Here is a 24,135-nt window from a genome sequence, read left to right as displayed (position 1 = left end):
GGCTTGGTCTCAAGACATCCCTGAATTTTCCACTTCTTAATAAGTGATTGAACAGTACTGACTGACATTTGCAAGGCTTTGGATAACTTTTTATATCCTTTTCCATCTTTATAAAGTTACGTTACCTTGTTACATGTCTTTAATTTCCATTTTCACCTGTGTGTGTCACCTTGTGTGTCTGTAACAAGGCCCAACATTAAAATATGTAAAATTTTGACCAGGGCCATTTGAGTGATTTCAGTTCATTATGATTTAAAAAGGAGCCAAACAACTATGTGATAATAAATGGCTTCATTTGATCACTATCCTTAAATAAGAGTTTTTTTTGCATGATCATTCATATTTTCAAAATGAATGCCAAAATCTCACAATTTCTGCCAGGGTATGCTAACTTATGAGCACAACTGTATTTGGAGTTACTTTTACATTTACCTTTTGATTACAAGTCAAATAAATGGCTAAATAATTAAACTGAAATGTTTTCAGTTACTGAAACTTAAAATGGCAATTCTTCTCACTTAATAAAATTAAGTCAATATAGCTAAACTATTTTAAGTACCGTAACTGAGTATTTTTTGTTAAACAAACTCATACTTATACTGTAATTTAAAGGACATTAAATAATTGAAATAATGACTAATATAAAACTAAAAGGTTGTGATCTAAATAGTTCTAAACTTAAAGGTTTTGTGGCAACTGATTTACTAATGTATGTGTTTGATGTTTGTGCAGCTAAAATCAATTAATCAGTCAATGTACATGCAAACAAAGGATAATACAAATTCCTAAATATCATCCTGAAGCAGAGCATGCTGAGAACATTTTAATTGTAAACTTATAAAAATTTAGTAGAAGTCAGTATAACAAACATTTTAAGTCATTAGGAATATTTTTCTAACTTTGAGTTACACTTAGTTGAAACATTTGAGTAAGAAATGCATTAGGGTTTACAGTGTAATTCAATAACAGTGAAATAATTCAAGTTTGATTCTAGAATAAACAAGCTTGACATGAATACTGTTAAAAGGTCAAAACTGGAACACTATAAGGTCATGACCTCTTGCTGTCTTGTTTGTGAAGAGACGTAAGTCGGTTTTGGCTTCCCTTAATTCCCAAAACATTCCCAAATTAAACAAATCGCAAGAGTTGCCGTGTTTTATTAATTTGGGAACTTGACATCAGGTCTTATCTCATGAAGATGTGTTGTTTGAATGTTTCTGCACGTGTGGGTGTTGATGGGTTGTTGTCCTCCTTGTTTGAGCAGATTGTTTGGCCACCATGTCCTGTTTCACCTAGATCCGTGTCTTCATACAGCCTATCCGGGCTAAGAGAGATGGCTATATACGATATCTGTGAGAATTTCAAGTGGCAGCATTCAGAGGGTCAAGGTTAGGGTGAGAATGATGGCTTGGCTTCCTTAATGTAAAAGTAAACCTTTAAAACAATTTCAACACCAAAGCTAGGATCAGATATTAACAGTGATTATTGTTTCCCCACTTTCTTCAACTTTTGTGAGGCACAATTATTATATTCCCTTACAGCCCAGGAAAAATATTGTCCAAAAAAATTCCCAAAAGAGTTCATGAAAGGCACTAATCAGGGTCTCCATTAAATGTTGTCAAAAAACAGGGACAATATGTTCTAAAAGACCTAACACAAGGGACCATTAAAGTTGCCCTGGAAAACATACAGCAAAATAACTACCCAAAAGAATTTAGGAAAAAGAAAGAAAAGTGGAGTAAGTCTAATAGGCAAGACCAGCTGAAGGTGTTGCCATCTACTTTTCACATTCCAAAGAATGAATTGTGTTAGCATCTCTTAATTGAAAGAAGACGTAAAAACATGTAGGTCCACATAAATAATGTTTGATAATTTTTTTTAGTTTACACAATGAACTATATAAACCGCTGACCCTAACCCTAAGTGTGACAATCACCACTGCATCAATTTAAATATCTTAAATATTCCCCCATGAGTTGAAATTAGGGCTAACGGTTTAGTGTGCACGGAAAGGTCAATAATACTTTTACATTCACTTTAAAGAACTAGGCAATTTGCCCTTTGTTCTATTAGGGCCACTTTATGTGAGACTAAGAGGGAGAATATTGTTCAACTATGGTCACACTAAAAAACAGAAAAAAGGAAAAGGAACACCCTTATCAAAGTGGCCTGCAATGCTCTGTCACGTTAACACATATTTTCCATAAAATGTTTGAATAGTCATACTACCTTTCATTGGAAAGGCAAATGAAGCAATTAAATCAAAAGCAATTACTTTTGCATTGTGAACAATTGACCTGATTTTGCTGTCCTCCAAAACAGGGCACTTGGGTCACGCATAGGAGGCAGGCTGTTTCCCAAACAAATCCCATTAACATGAACCTGAAACACCCGGGGCAGGTCAGGATATGAATCCCTTTAGTATGAGCAATAATTACCTGGAGAGACTGAGGAACTAATTATCCAATCAGCCACTGACGCAACTTTTCGCCATCTGATCAGGTGAAGGACACTACTCACTAATCAGTAGTAAACCAGCCCACTTGACAAGAGGACTCCTTGACAAGAGTCCAAATTCACCACTGATTGCAGACTAAAGACACTACCAACCATAATAACAACCACCCTGGCCATATAAAGCTCTTTTGAGAGTTAATGATGCATGTATAAAAATTATGCATGCAATCTCCCCCTTAATGAAAATCGATTCTATGTTTTTTGTCTTATGCACCTTGAGTTGGTGATGAGTCGTGTTTATACTCCAGCATGCAGATTAAGAAGCACTTTAGCCTCCCCTTCAGGACAAATACAAATATATGCTGATGAGCCAAAATATTATGACCACCTGCCTAATATGCGATTGGTCCTCCGTGTGCTGCCAATACCTTACTATCAGTACCAGTATTAACTTTTTCAGCAATTGGAGCTACAGTAGCTTGTCTGTTGGATCAGACCACACGAGCCATTCTTCGCTCCTCACGTGCATCATTGAGCCTTGGCTGCCCATGTAGCTGGTTCACCGCTTTTCCTTCCTTGGACCACTTTTATAGGTACTGACCACTGCAGACCGGGAACACCCTACAAGGGCTGCAGTTTTGGAGATGCTCTGACCCAGTCATCTAGCCATCACAATTTGGCCCTTGCCAAAGTCGCTCAGATCCTAATGCTTGCCCATTATTCCTGCTTCTAACACATAAACCTTGACGCCAGAATGTTCACTTGCTGCCTAAAATATCCCACCAGCTGACAGGTGCCATGATAACAAAATGATCAGTGTTATTCACTTCACCTGTCAGTGGTCATAATGTTATGGCTGATCAGTGTATATTTCTTTTGTTTCTACATTCACATGTTCCATTTATATATTTTTGAAAATGAACTGTATTTCACCGTTAGTCCACACCTGTTGTTAATTAACCATGTGAACAATAACATTTGTTTTCATACTGTTCCATTCAAGTTTCATTCTGAGGCACTTTTAGGGTTCCACAGAGAGCAGGCTGGGGGACGTGATTACAGTACAGTACAGTAACACCAGGGAAAGCCCTGGAGTGAAGTATGGCCTCCTGGTGCTGCAGAAGTAAACCGGTGCACTTCTTCCCAGTTAATGAGGCTGGCCTACCTAATGAGGCATGAATGCAGCAGGAATCAAGGAGACTCAGACAGAACCCAACTGACTGGGTTGTGATCCACAGGAAATGGTCTCAAAACCACACAACATATCCCCATCAAAGCCAATGTCAGACATGAAAAAGGTGTTCAGCGGTTGGTTGATGTATTACCCAATAGTGCTAATGAGGACCAACATTATCTCTGTTCACACACAAATAGGCAACCTGAGAGCTGCTGAATTTTACTCCTATAGAGAGCCAAAAGAAAAAAAAAGAATCACATACTATGCATGTGTGAGTTGTCCTGCATGCTTTGAGACAATGATGGGGGTTTAAACTGAAACAGACTGGAGGGAAGTAAAAGAAAACAGTAATGTGCACTTTGTTTTACTGTTACACTGGCGCCAAATATCAAAAACAATAGGAAGTGGATTCTTTAGTGAGAGTACATTACCTCTGGATCCATTTTGAGGTAAAATATCAAGGCTCTACATTAGATCCATCCTTTTGATTGATGTTGTAAGAGACTAACGATTGAGTGGTTGGCTGCATGGATAGTAAAACATCCCATACTATAGTATGTTAAAAAAAACTGAGCTATAGTTCGATGCACTTCTCCTTTGACTCTTGTGTCTTTTTCAGACTTCCGTAAGAAACGTTTTCCAAATAGCTATTGATGATTACCTCTAAATGCAATCATTGTCATCTATGTAAACAGATCAACCCCACTGTCCAAGCAGTCTTCCAGCTCAATTGGAGAAATGTCTCTGCTGTCTTGACAGGCACTGTTCTGTCCTCTTTTTTTCCGTCGTTTGTAAACAGGCTTCTCTTCTGTCTCAAATTTGCACAGGCTTTGCGATTCCACTGGTAGCAAAGCTGTCTGAAGACACTTGTAGAACCTGTGGATGAATGGCATTACCTTTTCTTATTTATAATATCCCAGTGGGGAAGAAACAAATTAGGGGAGCTATTTAGATAAAGTACTACTGCTGCTACAATTGGAAATGGGCAATTTACCTCGATATTCGTTTTAAATTCTCTTCCATTTTCTGATTGGCAACTTCCACCAGGAAATGGATGTAGTCCTCCTTTACCAAGACCTGTCCTTTGTGGCTTAGTGGAACCTCCAGACCATGAGTGCTACGAACAGCCTAGTCATATATCAGGGAGAGTTAGAACACAGAACCACCTCCATTACACAAGCATTTCTGTTTTGCACTTCACACTGAATAATTCATTTAAAGGCAAACTCAATTACCAACCATTATGATTTTGCCCTTTTTGCCAACAGTAAATCCAGAGTTTCTAAAGCCAGAGTTTATTGCCACAGAGTGCTGCAAAAAATAAACACAATTTCAAATGAGCAATCTGTGTTTTTGTCAACAATTTTCGAATGTAAATAAAAGGTTTATTATACAGTAGTTCCAATACAAGCAAGAATACATTGCCACCTGTAACACTAAACTAGGTTTAGTCTGGAAAGTACCCTACAAGAGGGCTGTCTGTCTCTCACCAGTAACTGGCCATCTTCAAGCTGTCTGCATTGGACATGAAGCAGAAAAGGCTCAAACTTCAAAACAGCATCTCCAGATGACTTCTCCAAACCAGACACCAAATCTCTGATTAGACATTTCTTGTGTGTGACAAAAAGCCAAGAACAGTTCCTTTTCTGCACATCTGGATTGTCTGATACCTGGAGACAGACAGATAGACAGACACCACATCACAGCTGTAGCGGCACATTAACATAAGTATACCTAATACAGTTAATATGATGCGCATTCTATAGCTAGCTATCCTCAGAGCTACAGCAAGCTTTTATCAAAACAATGCAAAGGCAACCAAAAAGCTCACCCCATCTGTGAGAATAATCCTTCCAGAACAGGAGCTGGTGGTGAAATAGTTGTCAGAGTTATTCAGGACAGAAACAATATGTGATATGTCCTCATCCACCGTTCCCTTCCGGCTATAATCTATTTTGGTTAGACATTGTTTCTTCCATTGGATGAATTTATTTTCCATTTTAAGTAACAAACCGATTGGGAGACTATATTAACTTTTCGTCAATAATTTAAAGCCAATGGCAATTTAATGTAAAGTCAATGGCAGTTAAAAATATGCTATTTCCTGAATAAATATTTTGCAAGCTAGCTAGCCGTAGCTACCCAGTGTTAACAAATGGCAAAAGCGTTTTATGGTGGCCGACAGAGTCAAATGCGGATGTTTATGAATGTCGTGCTGTTGCCACCGTGAGGTGAGAAATGAAAATAAAAACTTTCGTGTAACAGACAGCGCTGATACTTATGCATGAATGGTCCGTTTTGACATTATTATCTCATTTTTAAACAAGTATTTACGCTAGTTGTATTTAGACACTATGTTATTTCTACTCAGATGTCTTGTCGAACTATTGTAGTAATGTCGTGATATCAAAAATAACAGTATTCGCTGCTAGCTTAGCTAACGCCAGTGTCCAAATAATGGGTCCAAATTCCATAAGCAGCTCGATCTAATCAAGTGCGTACTTTAACGTAATTACTGTAAAGCTACTCCTGCTACTGTTTGTGTACAGATGGCAACATCCAAGTTAATGAGAGCAATTCGAGTGAGTGAGTTTGGTGGACCTTCCGTTTTGAGACTCTGCGACATAACAGTGCCAAGTCCAAGTCAAAATCAGGTAAATTCGGTATTATAATAAATGCTGTTATTAAATGTTCAAGGGCAATGCCAATGGATATTTAAATTGGTTATTAGACTTCCGTTTGTTATTTGAGCAATAATGCATGAGGAGGTGGGGTATATGCCCAATACACCAGGCTAAGAGCTGTTCTGATGCACCAGGCATCACGGCCTGAACACAGCTCAACCAATAAAGCATCTTAGCGGTTTGTGTTATATTGACAATATTCCACGTCTATGTACTATGTCCAGACACTTTGGAATGTATTGTGCCTTAGAACAGCTCTTTTCCATAATATATTGGCCATAAACCACAACCCATTGTTCCTTATTGCTTAAATATGTACTTAACCTGGTTCATCTCAAGCTTGTTTTTTTATCTATGAGACCGCCTTTCGGTTTTTTCAGGTACTAATCCGTGTGCATGCGTGTGGAGTGAACCCTGTGGAGACCTATATCCGCTCTGGTTCATATGCAAGGAAGCCAAGCTTACCCTACACTCCGGGGACTGATGTATCTGGGGTCGTAGAGGCTGTTGGAGACAGGGTCAAACTCTTCCAGGTACAGATCTAACTTGCATAGACATTTGTACCCTTCACTGCATGCGGTGCTAGTGAAGTACATTACCCTCTGTAAGTGTTTGGGTGTTGTGTTTTTTTTGGCTCTATACTCCAAAGTTTTAGATTTAAAATCTTAAAATTATACTGAACAAAAATATAGAATGATTTTGCTGAGTTACTGCTCGGTACAGTGGAGACTGGAATTCATATGTGAATGGCACACTTCTCTAGCAACACAGTGGCCATAGAAGGAGAAAGTTTTTCCACCAAAGCACATTATGTTGTTGAACTGCAGTCAGATTTACACACTTGTGGGTGGTTTCTGACAGTTTGTGCAGAGTTTCTTTGGCTGTGCAAACAGTTTATTTAGGTGTCCCGGTAGCTAGTCTGAAGAAGAAGCAGAATGTGAAGGTCCTGGGCTAGTGTAATTACATATAAGGCGTGTTTAGATGTACTGCCAATTTTTCTAAATCTTTGTCAAAATTCAGTTTGTTAAAAATCAGGTGGATATTCCTGTAGTCAGCATGCCAATGTCATGTTCCCACAAAATTTGAGTCATCCGTGACATTGTGTTTTGTGACAAAACTGTCATTTTAGGAGAGACATTTTATAGTCCCCAACACAAGGTGCACCTATCATGCTGTTGTATTAGCTTCTTGATATGCCACACCTGTTAGGTGGATGGATTATCATGGCAAAAGACAAATGCTAACTAAGTGGGATATAAACACAGTTATGCACTTTATTGGATTGAGATTGGGGGACTGTGCTTAGTATTAGGGGCCTATTGTGTGCCAAGAAAACATTCCCCACATTACCGAAAACATTACCAGGCTCTACATTGGCTACTACGCTGAAAAATCTAAGCACATGGAAATACATTTAGAACACAATTCAGTTGTTCATGTTGTTTTTCTCTAGTGCTGACAATTAGTCAGTCTTATGAACTAATAGAGGAAAAAACTAAATGGCAGTCCATTTCATTGATTCAATCACATCAGAATAAATGTAGGTCTGGAAAATATTTTTTTGTGAAACTGTCCTTGAATAGCACGACACATAAGAAAACTGCATTTACCTCTGAATTTTTTTGCAGCATATATTATATGACATTATCACATCCTGGGCAGTGTCAATGGAACGCGAGCAACAAGCACAAATAAGAGCTTTCATTTCTATAGCGTGTGATTTGATGACTTATGCTCTTCATTAATTTAAAGGGTCCATAGGTAAGATATTTACAGCACTACTAGCTCATGGTATTTCTGCAATTCACATTTGTGCGTACACACAAACAATACATGGGGCCCCTGGAGATTTGCAGACCTCCCTTGTTGCATCTCAGGTTACTGTGCATGCTTCAGTACTGAATCGATATGGTTTTCTTGGGAGGGTTGCTAGGAAGAAGCATCTGCTGTCAAAAATGAAACAAACTTACCAAGGTTTCTGGAAGTCCATTCTCTGGACAGATGAGTTTGTCGAAAACCCAATGCCGCCTACCACCAAAAGAACCTTATCCCAACCGTCAAGCATGGTGTTGGGAATGTCATGACCTGGGGCTGCTTTTCCTCTGGACCTGGTTAACTACACATCATCAAGGGAACCTTGAATTCTGAAATATACCAGGATATTCTGTAATATAATGTCAGAGGTCATCAGTCAAGGAGCTAAAGCTGGGCCGAAAATTGGTCTTACAACAGGAAAACAACCCAAAGTATTCAAGCATATCTACCAAAGAATGCCCCCGAAGAAAGAAGATTTGTGTTTTGGATTGGCCAAGTCAAAGTCCTGACCTTAATCCATTCAACATGCTGTAGGACATGAAGTGGGCAGTATGTGCCAGACACCACTCAAACATCACTCAATTTGCTGAATTATGTAAGGAAGAGTGGCCAAAAATCCTTCTAAAAATATGTTAGAGACTGATTAGTTGCTATAGGAGATGTTTACTCCAAGTTGTTGCTGCTAATAGAGATGGCATAATCTATTCAATGAGGGGGTTCACGTATGTTTGCAGTGATTGAAAAAAAAAAATGTCAACAAAAGAAAAATATTTAGTCTTTATTATGAATTGTGGTTTATATAAGGATTTTGTGTATTATAAAACATATGATAAAAGAAATGCAGAGAATCCATTCTGCAAACTGCAAATCAGATCCAAAATGATTTACAGAGCCAAAAGCAGAAGAAAAAGTATTCACTGCCCCAATATCTAAAGAGGGCATCATTTTTTTGCAACTTGTTCTGGTGGGAGTGGTGGATTATGTATAATAGGTCTGTATAATTTGAACATATTGACAATAGTTTACCCTTTTATCTTCTTTCAGGCCGGTGACCATGTGTTTACAACTGCCACTGAGACAGGAGGGTATGCTGAATACACTGTAGCATCTGAGGACTGTGTTCACAGCCTGCCAGACTCTTTAAACTACAAACAAGGAGCAGCAGTTGGGATCCCCTATTTTACAGCATACAGAGCCATTTTCCATAAGTGAGACAACTGAGTTTTGGTGAAGATCTGGTTGGATTTCGCATGGTTAGATTCAGAATGAATACGACCACCAGCAGCTAAAAAGAATGACTAGCCTATTGAGCCAACGTGGAAAGTATATTTAGTTATGAATAATAAATCTTATTTCATGGTAAGTCATGACAGTGACTTTGTTTTGGGGTTGTGTGTAATTGTGACTTGGTTTTGAGATCCATTCTGTCCTATGACACAGAGCACATGCTAAGGCAGGCGAGACGATACTCATCCACGGAGCCAGTGGTGGCGTAAGATCAATGCCCTCTTGTGTTTAACATTCGTTCTATAGTGTTTTCCACATTTTCATTAATACAGATTTATGAATTACGACAAATCCCAACATGCTTGAGGACGTGTTTTTCAATGGTCGATCATATTAGGCTCAGTGAGTGTGCATGACCTTTTCTTACTGGTGTGTTTGTCAGGTGGGTGTGGCAGCATGTCAGATGGCCAGAGCTTTGGGTATGAAGGTGCTGGGGACAGCAGGGACCACAGAGGGGCTGGAGCTAGTCCTGGAGAATGGGGCTCATCAGGCCTTCAACCATAGGGAGGAAGCCTACTCCAGCAAGGTCATGGTAGGTGGGACCAGGGCACTTAACCCTAACTGGTCCTGTATTTGGCACTGAAATGTAAATGTAAAGAGTTATAGTTGGGCACTCTTGATCCTGAGTTAGGATATTTGGTGTACGACTCATTAGTGACCGCTATTAAGCTTTGCCCTGTACACTAGTTAGCTGCAGGTGCCAATTTTTAATTTTTTTATTTCAGTCGTATCACAGATGAGGTATTAATTTCTTGATCTATTTGTGTGTGCCCTGTTAGCCCAGTATAAATTCAGAGAGAGTGCTGGCTAAATAAAGGTTGTTTTAATGTGAGCTATGCCTTTGTTGTTTTCAGGAGGCCACCAAGGGGCAAGGTGTAAATGTCATTGTGGAGATGCTGTCTAATGTGAACCTTAACAATGATCTGCAGATGCTGGCCTATGGAGGGAGAGTGATGGTCGGTATCAACACTTTTAAGTCACTGGTCATATCAACACTTTTAAGTCACTGGTCATATTCTTGAGCGAATGTCTCTTACTGGGTGAGTGAGTGACTGACTGACTACCCCTTGTTAAATAGTGTAGGGTTTAGAGACACGGACTACCAAACAACAGGTCCTGCGTTCAAATTCCATTACAGTCAAAACTAATTACCGGGGCTTGCGCAGCAAAAGCCACTTTCCCATCAATGTGAAAGTACAATTATTTTATATATTCCTCTGCTTGTCAGCTATTTAAATCAGAAAAAAATACAAAAATATCTCTAAACAAACTCAAGATACTGCAGTAACCATTGGAACAGGACTTTTTGCTACTTTTCAAAAACCACTCAAATGGAATATACTTCCCAAAACAGTTCAACAGACGTACTTATATGTACCTATACGTCTAACCAATTGAAATAAGAAAACATTTCAGAGAAAGTATTTTACCAAACATAAGCTCCTGCAACTGGAGTAACCATACCTACAGGATTTTTGATTATTTTACACAAACATGGATATCAGCTTTCAAATACTTTTCATACTTTAAAAATGTATAATTTTTCAGATTTTGCTGTACCAATGAACCAGCTAAAACTTATTTTGAAAGCATAGAAGCAAGTCCCAGTAACTTTACTTGTAATGTTCAAATATAGTTACTGGGGTTGCGCAGCAAAGGCCCCAGGTTAGTTCTTCGACATACTACTTTTTATTATTATTATTCTTTGGAACACTACTCCTGCTACACCGTTTAAACTAGAAACCTTGTTCAAACTTTAAAACGTGTAGACTGTTCCGGATTAAGTTGCCTGTATACAACTTTTTGATGTCTTTTATAATTTTTTGATTAAACTTAACTTAATTGACTTAAATAGGATTTATTTCAAGAAGAATACATTATACGGCGACCCATAGCAAGAAAGATTAATTTCTTCCAATGTAATTGAGATTCTCCTCAGAGCAGAAAAAATGCAGAAACCAACCTTTAACAGCTGTTTCAAAGCCGAAAGCTTCAGGCATTTGAGAGAGTTTCATGGGAAGAAAGCTAAGACTGTCAATATATCGTTGACCTTATGCGTGATCTGTAAAACACAACACCTTGGGAGTTACGCCTTGCAGTACCAAGGGTTTTAAAAGAAGGTAGGAGTCATAACCTCTTGAATTATGAGCTATGAAAGTGTACTTTCTGTATTCGTGCCTTAAAAAGAGCAGGGCACAATTCTGTGCCTTAGCCATCCACTTTCTACCCTCAAAGGTCATGCTAGACACACAGGTATGTGTAAACCTGTTGAGTCATTCTGTCTGGTTTCAAAGTCATAATATTTTTTTTTTCTGAGGGTTTCTTTTCATTCAAAGATTGAATATAACAGTCGTGGACCTTTTCAAATACACAAATGTCATCCAAAAGCCCTTTACATATTGGACAACATTTTCTGCTACATTTGTGTGGTTCGGGGTTATTAATTTTTAGATTATAATTATTCTGGCATAAGGGACATCTTTCATTTATGTCACACCAGCTGGCAAAATTACCTGCCCCAGGATGCCATAAGGCCAACTTGTGTTTTTCATAGCAGTAAGCTGAACGGCATGTATGGTTACAGTCACAACACTTTGTGAGCTGCAGGGGTTGATATGGGCAGTCAGCATGAATGCATACTGAACAGTAATACCGACAGGTGTGCCCTCCTAATAGCGTAATGCCGGCATGACATAACTGACAGAAGTAGGGAACTCGTACAGAATCGCCCCTAATTTCTAATTGCAGTACATCTCTAGGCTCAGTGTAGGCTGTAACAGTTCTGTTAAAGTGGTTAACCCTTTAATGTCCTCACCAACCAAAAAGCAATTGAAAAATAATTTCTTTGCATTTTTTATTTCCTTGGGGCAATAACAACAACAATCAATGTATTTTTTTTTTTTTTACAGACCCAATAGTTTTTAAAATATTGTCCTCTACCAAACGGTTGAGATGATGCTTCACAGTAAAAGTATCAAAATACTTTTAAAAACCAAAAATCTTTTGAAAACATCAAATAAATCAGACATGCTCATCTGTGTGATGGTGCAGCAGCACAAATGTTATTTGGACATAAGATCCACTTTATTTCTGGTGGTATGCTACAAAGCATTGCTGGTTTGCATTCAAAGATAGGAAAACATTGCATTTCTGACACTTCCATCTCGACATTTGGACAGAGGTTGCACTGCCCCCGCTTGTCACAGTGAAGTGGCAAATGTCCGCGGTTGTGGTTGTGAGGGCTTTGGGGTGTAGCGTTTCTTCTGAGATGACATCTGTGGTCGGGCCAACTTTGGATGCTGGCTTGTAGACTTGCCCAAACTGTGGGTGACTGCCAGGTGGAACCTTTTGAGAGGCATTGGTTTCTCGTGCAGTAGGCCACACTCCCTCGTGTAGACCAGCCAGGAATTTGAGATGCACAGGTCAAGGATGTATCCGAACAGGGGAAAGTACCATCGCCTTGACCTGGCTGGGGTCTTGTACATGTGTACCAGCATGTCAGAAAGATCAATGCCCCCCATATGCTGATGATAGTAGGCAGGAAGTGTCCCCAGTGACTTCTGCTAGCATGGGCTGATAATCAGGATCCTCAATTTTGTCATCGTCATCGCTCAGATCAGCATCAATGTCTTGAGGATTTTCTGGTAAGGGCCAGAAAAGTGGGGGCCTTGCACCATAACATGTTTTAGGGTCCATTTATTATTTGTAAACAGAAAGGAAAAATCACAGTTACAAACCATGTACTATTATAATGCTAGTAATATGTTTGTATCCAAACATATGTCATATAGTCTAGATATTTACCATATTTACAGTACTTTGAAAACATCTCAGAAATTGTGAAAAATCATACTGATACATTAAATATGATATTAAAACAGTATTTTATTATTTTTTTTTAAATCATAAAAATCATAAATTATATTATCTTAGTACCACTATTATCAGTAACTGATGAAAAATGTAATCGTTAGATCAAGCATGGTTTTAAGTATTAAAAAATTATATTTTTAAAATGTTCTGCATACATATTATGGAATAACATTAAATGTATCGCGTTAACAACAATGAAGGATCAGAAGTTATTAATTTCGTAACAAATTTTAAATTTTATATATCAAATTGTGTATTATCTTAGCTTCACTACCTTTACCATAAAGTGACAAACGAACCGTTTGGTAGAGCATGTTTTTAGAAAATTATTCAACCCTTATTTGAATTTATTTTCTCTATTAAGTTACATAATTATGTTAAGTAACACCTCTGTAATTATAATATGTGAAAAAAATATGCTTACCTTTTAAAATTCCATCAAACAGAGTCCTCATGTCCGGAGTCCCTTTTTTGATTGCTAACTTCATGTAAGTAGGCAAACTGAAGTGGCATACTATTGAAAAACACAGCGAAATCTAGTGGATTTTCTTTGCATAACATACCTAAACCGAGTGGTGGAGGTGACTTAATCAGGTTGAGTTAAGTTCAACACAGTTTTCAATAAGATATCGTGACTCAAAATGTGCTCTACCAAATGGTTGAGCAGAACATTAAATGGTTAACAGCTTAATAGATAGAGTATATGTGTGTGTAACTGATCTTCCCTAGCTTTTACAAGCCGTGCAAGCTCGTTTCTGAAAAACAAATGTGGATCTGCTTCGTCTTCACTATTAGAACTCTCAAACAATGATTTGTGAGGTAGAGTTATAGAAGCAACAACACGGTTACCCTGAACAACACCCTTATTGCTACTTGTGTTCGTCAAGATATCTTATCTCAAGCCATCTTGCCTCAAATCATCTTGCTCTGGAGTATGCGGGGCAAGTTGATAAACACTGCCATCTTGCGGATCTTCAGAGCCTGATACATCTACGTTGTCTGAAATGATTAAATAGAGCTAATACAATATAAGTTTAAGATAATACTTACCATTTCTTACAGCTTGAGCGCTAGGTAGAAACCAATCCAGGGTTTGTTGTCAATTTTGCAGAATTTTTTCCCGCTGTTTTTATTCTGTGCATGTTCCAGGAGGACTTCGGGTAAATCTCGGTACGCCTCGTCAGAATCTGTCATTAAACATTTAAAGCGAGATTTTTAGAAATGGGGAAGCATACGTAAAATAATGTTTTTTTTTTTTATATAATTCTTACCGTAAGTAGCAACTTCTGGCAGATATCCTGGATCAGACTAAGAGCTCGGTGAATTACTTCGATGCACTTGCGCTGAAATCTGTATCTGATTATTGAATAACTTCAGAGAAGGAGGTATAGTTGGAGCGTAGAGTTCCTGGGAATTATCCAGAAAATTGGTATTTGTAGAGAAGGCGAGTAGCTCATCATTTCCATCTTCGCCATTAAATTCCTCTATACGCCTAGAAACAACTTGATGTGAGGGCAGGTTCCATGGTCTATGCAGTGATCTTGATACCGGTGGCAGAGTGTCATCTATAAAACCAACATTACAGTTTTAAAAAACAATGAAATTAAATCAATAAATGAATTAAATCTCACCTATAACATATCTTGATGGAGAGGGATCGCTCTGAGCTTTGACCTCTTCAGGCCTTGATTCCGTTAAGTCGATGACTTCCGATAGAAACTGATCAAACAACGTCGAAAATCCTAAGAGTTTAGAAACTTGTGTAAGGGGCTTTCATCATCATCTTAGATAAATATGTTACATTAGCATAATATCTTATGTTTTAACGTGTTGAGAGAGCAAAATCCTTTTTGTATTGGCGAGAGTTTTTTCTTGAGAGACGTTTTCTTGAGTTCTTCAACGAATGACTGAACAGTAAAGAGAGAATAATGAAACTAACTGTTTTTGGGGACCGGTTTACCAACCTATTTTATAGCTTTTTTGACATTGGGTCATTTTAAAGATCCCAACGTTTTAAATGAACTAATCTGTTATTCAAATGGCCCCAGCGATTTAAACTCTCTCTTTGCCAAAAAAGTTGTGAATATTGTAAAGCATAAGAGAAATAACGTCCTAGTCGTCCACGAGGAAGCTAAATATCTCTATAAAATAATTGACTTTGTTTGCTACGTCACCATAAACTGGACAACCAACTATAATCGAAAAATGTGTACTTTTGTTAACCGTACACCTATATATGGAGATCTGACCTTTTGTATCCTGACTTTGAGATGCCACTCTTATTGTTTGGACTTTGTAATGGCAATTTCTACTCTCAACACTTTTCCTTGTACTTCAAACTCCGTAGCAAAGTCTGGACCTCTATTGACTGTGCTAAACTGTACTCCTTTTATGCCACTCATAAACCCCTAGCAAGGGTTTAAATGCACCCAGTTCAAAAGTGCTACCGCCTTGAGAATCTGTATGTATGGGTTCTTTCTTAGTAGAATAGATCTGTATTAGTGAATTGATTGGATGGTAAATATATTTTAAGTTGTCAAAACTAGTTTTCTCGCTCTCTAAATTCTCTGGTAGTCTATGAATGAGCCTTTCAACGTCTGAATCTGCATACCCTGGCAATTTCGGGCAGAATGCATCGTTTGTTCTAGCTGACATATTTGAGATCCGTTTCAAATACATAACCTCTTCCAAGTAACAAGGATTACTGACCAAAGAGGTTCTAACACACCTCCGGGGAGGAGCTATATCCAGACCCAGCCCTAACCAGCAGCTGTCATGGACACCTTAGGAAGACAACGCCCCTTAGGATTTATTTATTTATGATCTCAGGAACTTCCACTGATCAAAACTGATGACAACACATGACACAGGATACTCTCACACACCCATTAAGATTTATGTATTTGTGACATACAACGTATGGGACCACTGTTGGTGTAACATCTGTTTAAAGATATCCCTGAATGCTACATCCTGGAAAGACAGTGGCGCCAAAATATTATTTGCAAACTCAGGAACCTGATCACTACACATGACACAGGATACTCTCACACGTTTGTATATTCAGCTCCCATGGTTAAAATGTACAACTTCACTTTAGAAGCCGGATAATCAAATGCAAAGCCGACCATTTTTCCATCCGCAATGTCATGCTGATCCATCAGCTGCTTAAACGGCTGTATTTGAGTTCTATAAACATTAAGAAAAGTCCTTTGATACCTAACCCCCAAGTCCCCCCTCCCCCCTCATTTGTTAAGTGACCTTGGGTATTATGAAAGGCGCTATATAAGTATACATTATTATAATTACTTCTCAGCTATTTAAATCAGAAAAAAGTATGACGATATCTCTTACCAAACTTGAGATATTGCAACCGCATTAATCAAAGCAAAACGTTTTTTTAGCAATATTTCCCAAACAGCTGCTGTTTTACCCACTTTCCCAACATGATAGACAAAAAATCACCCAAATATCTCTTACCGAACTTGTATAATGCAACTTGAGTAACCATAGCAATGGGTTTTTTCCAACTTTTCAAAAACAGCTTCAATACAATGTACTTTCTGAATCAGACCCACCAACATGAAGTTAAATATAGATATACTTCTCAGTTATTTAAAACAAAACTAATTTTGAAAATATCTCTCACCAAACTCGAGATATTGCAACCGAAGTTATAACAGATTTTTGCAATATTTCCCCCCAAACAGCTGCGGTTTAACAAGGCAGAGAAACTGGTTTACGGGGACGGGGACCCACAGCACCCGAAATATGATTTTCTTTAGGAAAAAGATACAAAAAAAGCAGTTGGCCAGCGACCAAACTAGCCTAATGCCGGAATACTGGGCAAATGAATGCCACGTTTTGTCTTCGTTTTACAATTAACTGCGAGTTCTGTCTATGCCAAAACAGCTCGTACTCTTTGGGGAGAATGGAAAATTATTTGATCCTCTTTGAGATGGCGCATGAAACATTTCCCAAAGCGGTGGAAGATGACAAGACTGCATTTCTTTCTCCACATCCCGCGTATGTACAAGCGTCAAGGGTGTGAGGAAAATTTACAGTATAAATTTAGCTTTAATACACTGCCATTACATCTACATTGCTAATTCCGTCCAACCTTGTACCTTACCACACTCATGTACATTCCCAATGTATATGAATGGGTAGGAAATATTGCCCAATTGTTCAAAAAAAGGAGACCTCTTAGAGACTATGAGTTGAATATCTCAAGCATACATCAAGAGGACCCTTCAATAGTGCTTAAAATTAAGCATTTTAAGACTTTTCTAACTGAAAAAAATGGGCAGAATTTCCTACCCATTCATAAACATTGCAATTGGATGGTGTACAGTTGATGTGTATTACATTGTCACCAGCAGTGTAATAAACTGCCACTGGCAATGTTTTACACTGCCACTGGCCTGTTAAACCGCTGTATGGACTTGGCCACCGTGCTGCAGCTCAGTTTCAGGGTCTTGGCAATCTTTATGTAGAGCAACAATTCATTTTTCCAGATCCTCTGAGAGTTCTTTGCCACGAGGTGCCATGTTGAACTTCCAGTGACCAGTATGAGGGAGTGTGAGAGTGATAACACCAAATTTACCACACCTGCTCCCCCCTTTCACACCTGAGACCTTGTAACACTAATGAGTCACATGACACTTTGTGGCTACTTGGGCCCAATTTGGACATTTTCACTTAGGGGTGTATTCACTTTTGTTGCCAGCGGTTTAGACATTAATGGCTATGTGTTGAGTTATTTTGAGGAGACAGCAAATTTACAATGTTAAACAAGCTGTACACTCCCTACTTTACATTGTAGCAAGGAGTCATTTCTTCAGTGTTGTCACATGAAAAGATACAATCAAATATTTGCAAAAATGTGAGTGGTGTACATTTTTCAACCTTAAGGATTGTTGGGGGGCCTCCCTAGAGTGTCTGCTCATCAGGATAATTTACGAGAGCTTCCATGTTCAGAAGAGAAAGGTGTACATTCCCAATGTATGTACTCCCATAGACAATATAAAATGTAACCTCAAACTTTAAATGTTTTCTGAGTGTCTTAAAGAGCTGTGTTCCGGATATGTTCATCAGGGGTTGGCCTAGTCTACCTCATGTGATCCGTAGACTCCTGCGTCCACGGGAAGTCAGTTTTTACCCCCGAAATGTGTTACAATGTCTTCTCATAGACAATACATTGCCTACTCCTCAGATTTCTACTCAAACTTTAAAGGGTTTCCAAGTGTTGTAAAGAGCTTTGCTTTGGATATGTTCATCAAAGGATGGCTTAGTCTACCCTCTGTGATTTTTAGCATCCTGCGTCCACAGGAAGTAATGTGTTACCACCAAAAACTGTTTCTCCCAATGGAATACATTGAGTGACCGTAAGCCGTTTTCAATATAGTGCATCAGGGGAGCTCTGCTCTTTATCTACTGTAACTCGTCTACACCCTCTCTACACCTCCTTTGTCGCTGCTCTACATCTCTCCTGCTGCTCTACATCTATACTGCTGCTCTATAGCTTCTCTACTGTGGCTCTATAGCTCCTCTAAACCTGTAGAAATTCTCTGTCACTTCAATCCTCAAACACTTCACACATCTACTGGTCCTTTACCGCTTCATAACTCTGCAGCACCTTTACGCTGCTCTACATCTCTCTGCCTCCTCTATCAATTCTTCCCTCCACACCTCCTCAATCACTCTACAGGTCCTCTATGACTCCGCAGCCCCTCTAACACTCCATGCCTCCAAACCTCCTCTACCTCCCCGCACCTACTCTATCACTCCACGCCTCCTCCATCATCCTGCGGCTCCTGTATTACTCCGCTCCTCCTCTATCCCTCTGTGTCTCCTACACCCCCTCTTCACCTCTATCGCTGCTCTACATCTTTTCTACCGCTGCTTCATATCTTTTCTACTGCTGCTTGCATATCTAATGCTTCTCTACATCTCTACTGCTGCTTTATATCTCCTCCTTTCCACCTCTCCCTCCAACATTCCGCACCTCCTATATCACTCTGCAACTCCTCCATCATTCTATGCCTCCGCTATAATGCTGTGCCTCCGGCTATGATGCTGTGCCTCCTATATAACTACGCACCTCCTCTATCTCTCCACACCTCCTCCATCTTCCCGTACCTCCTATATTACACCACGCCTCCTCTATCCCTCTGTGCCTCCTTTCCTCTTCTACCTTGCTGTGCCCCTCTCTCTCCAAGCCTCTGCGCCACCTCCATTGTTCTGCGCCTCCTATATCACTCTACACCTCTATCTCTCCACGCCTCCTCTCTCCATGCTTTCTCCATCATTCCGCGCCATTATGACCCTGCGCCTCCTATATCCCTCCACATCTCTCACGTCTCCTCCATCATTCTGCACCTCCTCTATGAATCTGCTTCTCCTACATCACTACGTGGCTACTCTATCACGCAGTACCTCCTCTCTCTCTCAACGCCTCCATCATTTCTCTCCGCGTCTCCTCGATCTCTTCTTCATCCTTCTTCATCCTCAACCTGATTTAGCCATCGGGGCGCCATTTACATTGCATATGGTTTGGACAGCAGTGAATGGATAATCCCATTGGGTTTACAGTTTGGAAGTAAAGAACATGCACATTTGCCCAGTAAATGTCAAAATTTGGACCGGGAGGGGTTTGGACCAATGTGTATGGGTACTCCCAATGGGTGTACGATTGGGCAGTAAAACACATACGTTCGACATTTGAAAAGGTCAAAATTGCGACTCCAGGTTTGTTCGGACCGAAGTGTATGGGTGTTCCCATTGGGCGTACAATTGACCAGTAAACATACATTGGCAATGTAAACCGTGGTTCGAACCAAAGCGTATGGGTGGTACCATAGGATGTACAATTGGGCAGTAAAACATGTACAAACCCGATTCCAAAAAAGTAAAAAAGGAATGGAATAATTTACAAATCTCAAACTTATATTTAATTCACAATAGAATATAGATAGCATATCGAATGTTGAAAGTGAGACATTTCGTAATGTCATGCCAAATATTGGCTCATTTTGGATTTCATGTGAGCTACACATTCCAAAAAAGTTGGGACAGGTAGCAATAAGAGGCCGGAAAAGTTAAATGTACATATAAGGAACAGCTGGAGGACCAGTTTGCAACTTATTATGTCAATTAGCAACATGATTGGATATAAAAAGAGCCTATCAGAGTGGTAGTGTCTCTCAGAAGTCAAGATGGGCAGAGGATCACCAATTCCCCCAATGCTGCGGTGAAAAATAGTGGAGCAATATCAGAGTTTCTCAGAGAAAAATTGCAAAGAGTTTGAAGTTATCATCTACAGTGCATAATATCATCCAAAGATTCAGAGAATCTGGAACAATCTCTGTGCGTAAGGGTCAAGGCCGGAAAACCATACTGGATGCCGTGATCTTCGGGCCCTCAGACGGCACTGCATCACATACAGGAATGATACTGTAATGGAAATCACAACATGGGCTCAGGAATACTTCCAGAAAACATTGTCGGTGAACACAATCCACCGTGCCATTCGCCGTTGCCGGCTAAATCTCTATAGATCAAAAAAGAAGCCGTAACTAAACAGGATCCAGGAGCGCAGGCGTTTTCTCTGGGCCAAGGATCATTTAAAATGGACTGTGGCAAAGTGGAAAAGTGTTCTGTGGTCAGACTAATCAAAATTTTAAGTTCATTTTGGGTAACTGGGACGCCATGTCATCCGGACTAAAGAGGACAAGGACAACCCAAGTTGTTATCAGTGCTCAGTTCAGAAGCCTGCATCTCTGATGGTATGGGGTTGCATGAGTGCCTGTGGCATGGGTAGCCTACACATCTGGAAAGGCACCATCAATGCTGACAGTTACATCCAAGTTCTAGAACAACATATGCTCCCATCCAGACGTCGTCTCTTTCAGGGAAGACCTTGCATTTTCCAACATGACAATGCCAGAAGGATCCGGGTACTGAAATGGCCAGCCTGCAGTCCAGATCTTTCACCCATAGAAAACATTTGGCACATCATAAAGAGGAAGGTGCGACAAAGAAGACCTAAGACAGTTGAGCAACTAGAAGCCTGTATTAGACAAGAATGGGACAACATTCCTATTCATAAACTTGAGCAACTTGTCTCCTCAGTCCCCAGACATTTGCAGTCTGTTATAAAAAAAAGAGGGGATGCCACACAGTGGTAAACATGGCCTTGTCCCAACTTTTTTGAGATGTGTTGATGCCATGACATTTAAAATCAACTTATTTTTCCCTTAAAGTGGACCAAACGCATGGGTTATCCCATTGGGTGTACAAATCTGCGGTAAAACCATACATATAGTGGGAAAGCAAGTATTTGATACACAATTTTGCAGGTTTTCCTACTTACAAAGCATGTACAGGTCTGTAATTTTTTCAAAGGTACACTTCAACTGTGAGAGACAGAATCTAAAACAAAAATCCAGAAAATCTCATTGTATGATTTTTAGATAATTAATTTGCATTTTAAAAACATAAATCAATAATATTTCATATATTCCTCTACATCTCTGCTATTCCACTCAGAAAAGATTGCAAAAATATCTCCTACCAAACTTGAGATAATGCAACCGAAGTAACCATAGTAACATGATTTTTAGCAATATTTCCCTAAAACCTGCTTTAACCCCTTTTCCCAGCCAGAGAGACATTAAGTACAAGTAATTCTTATTTCCTCTACTTCTCTGCTATTTAAATATGAAAGAATTACAAGAATATCTCTAACCAATCTTAAGATACTGAGACTGGAGTAACCATGCTTTATAATTTATTGATTGTTTAAAGTTTGCTGTATCAATGTATCAGCCCAAAATTACTTTGAAAGCATTAAAGCAAGCCCAGTAACTTTACTTTTAAAGTTCAAATCTAGTTATGCATTAGGATTTGTTCAGGATAGACACAAACATTGCTGGCTACACGATTCTCTCATCTGTTCACTTGACGAAAGTCTTATCATCACATATATTGATGGTTACTGTATCAGTGTCATTCACTAATGGCTAATAAGCTCCAGTGGCAAAAGTCATACAGTTCATAGATGCTATTTGTGGGGGAGGTAAACTTAATAAGAAATGTTAGTCAGTTTAGTCACAATGCTTAATGGTTTCTAGTGAAATATTCAAATTTTGCGTGATGTTAATGCGTGACAAAGTGATCTAATGTTGAAATGCTATACCAACTCTTGGCAGATGTATAGCTCCATGGCGTAGTAGTTATAGACTACTTCTGACATGGGAGACCCGGGTTTGAAACCAGGGAGGGCAATTACATTAATTACTTTTAATTGTGGGCTGGCTGAACTAGGCTTGCCTGGTTCCATTTCTGGTTTTTATTCAATGTTCCTTCTCACAAAATCCTTTGTTCTTTAGATCGTTGGCAGTAGAGGCCCCATTGAAATCAACCCTCGAGACACCATGGCCAAAGAGTCCAGCATCATTGGCGTTGCATTGTCATATGCTACAGCTGTAAGAATCTGGATTTATAATATCTTGTTGGTATGTTCATTCAGGTATTGAACATTCTTGAAATAACAAATTTTGCAGTGTAAAAGATATGTTCACTATCCCAGTCTTTTTCTCTCCCTGTCATCGCTGCAGGAAGAGAAGGCTGAATGTGCTGCGGTCCTGTTAGCTGGAATGGATGCTGGTTGGCTGATGCCTGCTGTAGGAAAACAGTTCTCACTGGACCAGGCCTCCCAGGCCCATATTGATATAATTAACTGTACTGGAGCTTCTGGGAAGATGGTACTAACCATGTGAATGGAAAATCTCTAGGATTACTTTGAAATGTGACTGAATTCGGGATAAAATTCTAAATATTATTTTCACTTGAAATGTAGACACAAAGAAGATGGTGAATACTTTCTCTAAAAGTCTCTGTTTTTAATCATATTAATTTGTTGACATTGTATTACATTGGGTCTAAAAATATCAGTCACTCACTGTCCATAAGCAATATATAATTAAATAATAAAATGAGTGCTATTTTTACAAATGATTAATTAGGAAAGGTCTATTTTTAGATTAAGTATTGAGTTTAAGTGTGATCTTTAACCCCCATTAAGCACAAGTTACAGGCAACAGACAAAGGAAACTACTGAATAAATGACAATTACAAAGTACTGTATAAAAGCCAGGTGCGTCAATATATTTATGTGGAATAAACATTGCATCATGCTTAGGTTCAAGAAAAATGTTGGGCAGGCTCACTTGCCAATTAGTGACTCTTAGTGACTTTGATAGAAACTTCAAGGAATCATTTTTGACTTGCTAATGTTTCATGATAAACCACATCCTCAGTCACCAGATCTCAAACCAGTTAAACACTTATTGGAGAGTCTGGAGTAGCGCTTAGGACAGTGTTTTACACCACCATCCTTAATATTTGAATCACAGCTTATAGTGTTTTGACATCGACAACCCAAGTACATTTTACCTTAAACTTGCGACTAGTTAACTTTCTAAAGAAGGCGCAATCGCTTCTCGGGTAGACATTAACACACTGACAAAAATATATTCAGAATTAAAATATTTGTATACCACTTTTTAATGTGTGATTGTGTAAAGGTGTTCACGAGATACCAACCTTTCGCGAACTTCCTTCAACGTCTAACACTCGTTCTCATGGAGACGCGGTGTGCACGGGGGGGGGGGGGGGGGGTTGGGGGGGGTGTGTGTGTGTGTGTGTGTGTGTGTGTGTGTGTGTGTGTGTGTGTGTGTGTGTGTGTGTGTGTGTGTGTGTGTGTGTGTGTGTGTGTGTGTGTGTGTGTGACAGAGAGACGGAAGGAGAGCAGGGAAAGGAAACACAGCTGAGCGAATA

The 24,135-nt window shown here is 39.2% G+C and overlaps 2 protein-coding genes across 5 annotated transcripts; one reads left to right on the top strand and one right to left on the bottom strand.

Annotated features, from left to right (window-relative positions):
- Positions 1–3,982: 3,982 nt before the first annotated feature.
- On the bottom strand, positions 3,983–5,773 carry tyw3 (tRNA-yW synthesizing protein 3 homolog (S. cerevisiae)). The gene is made up of 5 exons (XM_010865875.4): positions 5,466–5,773; positions 5,125–5,304; positions 4,874–4,945; positions 4,629–4,762; positions 3,983–4,510 (listed from the first exon to the last, which is right to left on the bottom strand). The coding sequence occupies exons 1-5, from the start codon at positions 5,631–5,633 to the stop codon at positions 4,318–4,320; spliced, it is 747 nt and encodes a 248-aa protein (XP_010864177.2). The 5' UTR covers positions 5,634–5,773; the 3' UTR covers positions 3,983–4,317.
- Positions 5,770–23,437, top strand: cryz (crystallin, zeta (quinone reductase)). Of its 4 annotated transcripts, none has more exons than XM_010865878.3 (9): positions 5,770–5,865; positions 6,184–6,288; positions 6,699–6,851; positions 9,178–9,341; positions 9,574–9,625; positions 9,803–9,952; positions 10,275–10,376; positions 22,686–22,781; positions 22,914–23,437. In XM_010865878.3, exons 1-9 carry the CDS (start codon positions 5,842–5,844, stop codon positions 23,073–23,075), a joined length of 1,008 nt encoding a protein of 335 aa, XP_010864180.1. In that variant the 5' UTR covers positions 5,770–5,841; the 3' UTR covers positions 23,076–23,437. The 4 variants fall into 4 exon arrangements, with proteins under 4 accessions (XP_010864180.1, XP_012987942.1, XP_012987943.1 ...); XM_013132488.3 differs by having other exon boundaries at positions 22,686–22,811; XM_013132489.3 differs by having other exon boundaries at positions 5,855–5,925; positions 22,686–22,811.
- The last annotated feature ends 698 nt before the right edge of the window (positions 23,438–24,135 follow it).

Source organism: Esox lucius, chromosome 3 (assembly GCF_011004845.1).
Source record: "Esox lucius isolate fEsoLuc1 chromosome 3, fEsoLuc1.pri, whole genome shotgun sequence".
NCBI lineage: Eukaryota > Metazoa > Chordata > Actinopteri > Esociformes > Esocidae > Esox > Esox lucius.
Note: the sequence above shows the minus strand (reverse complement) of the source record. Positions and strands in the feature narration are given on the sequence as shown.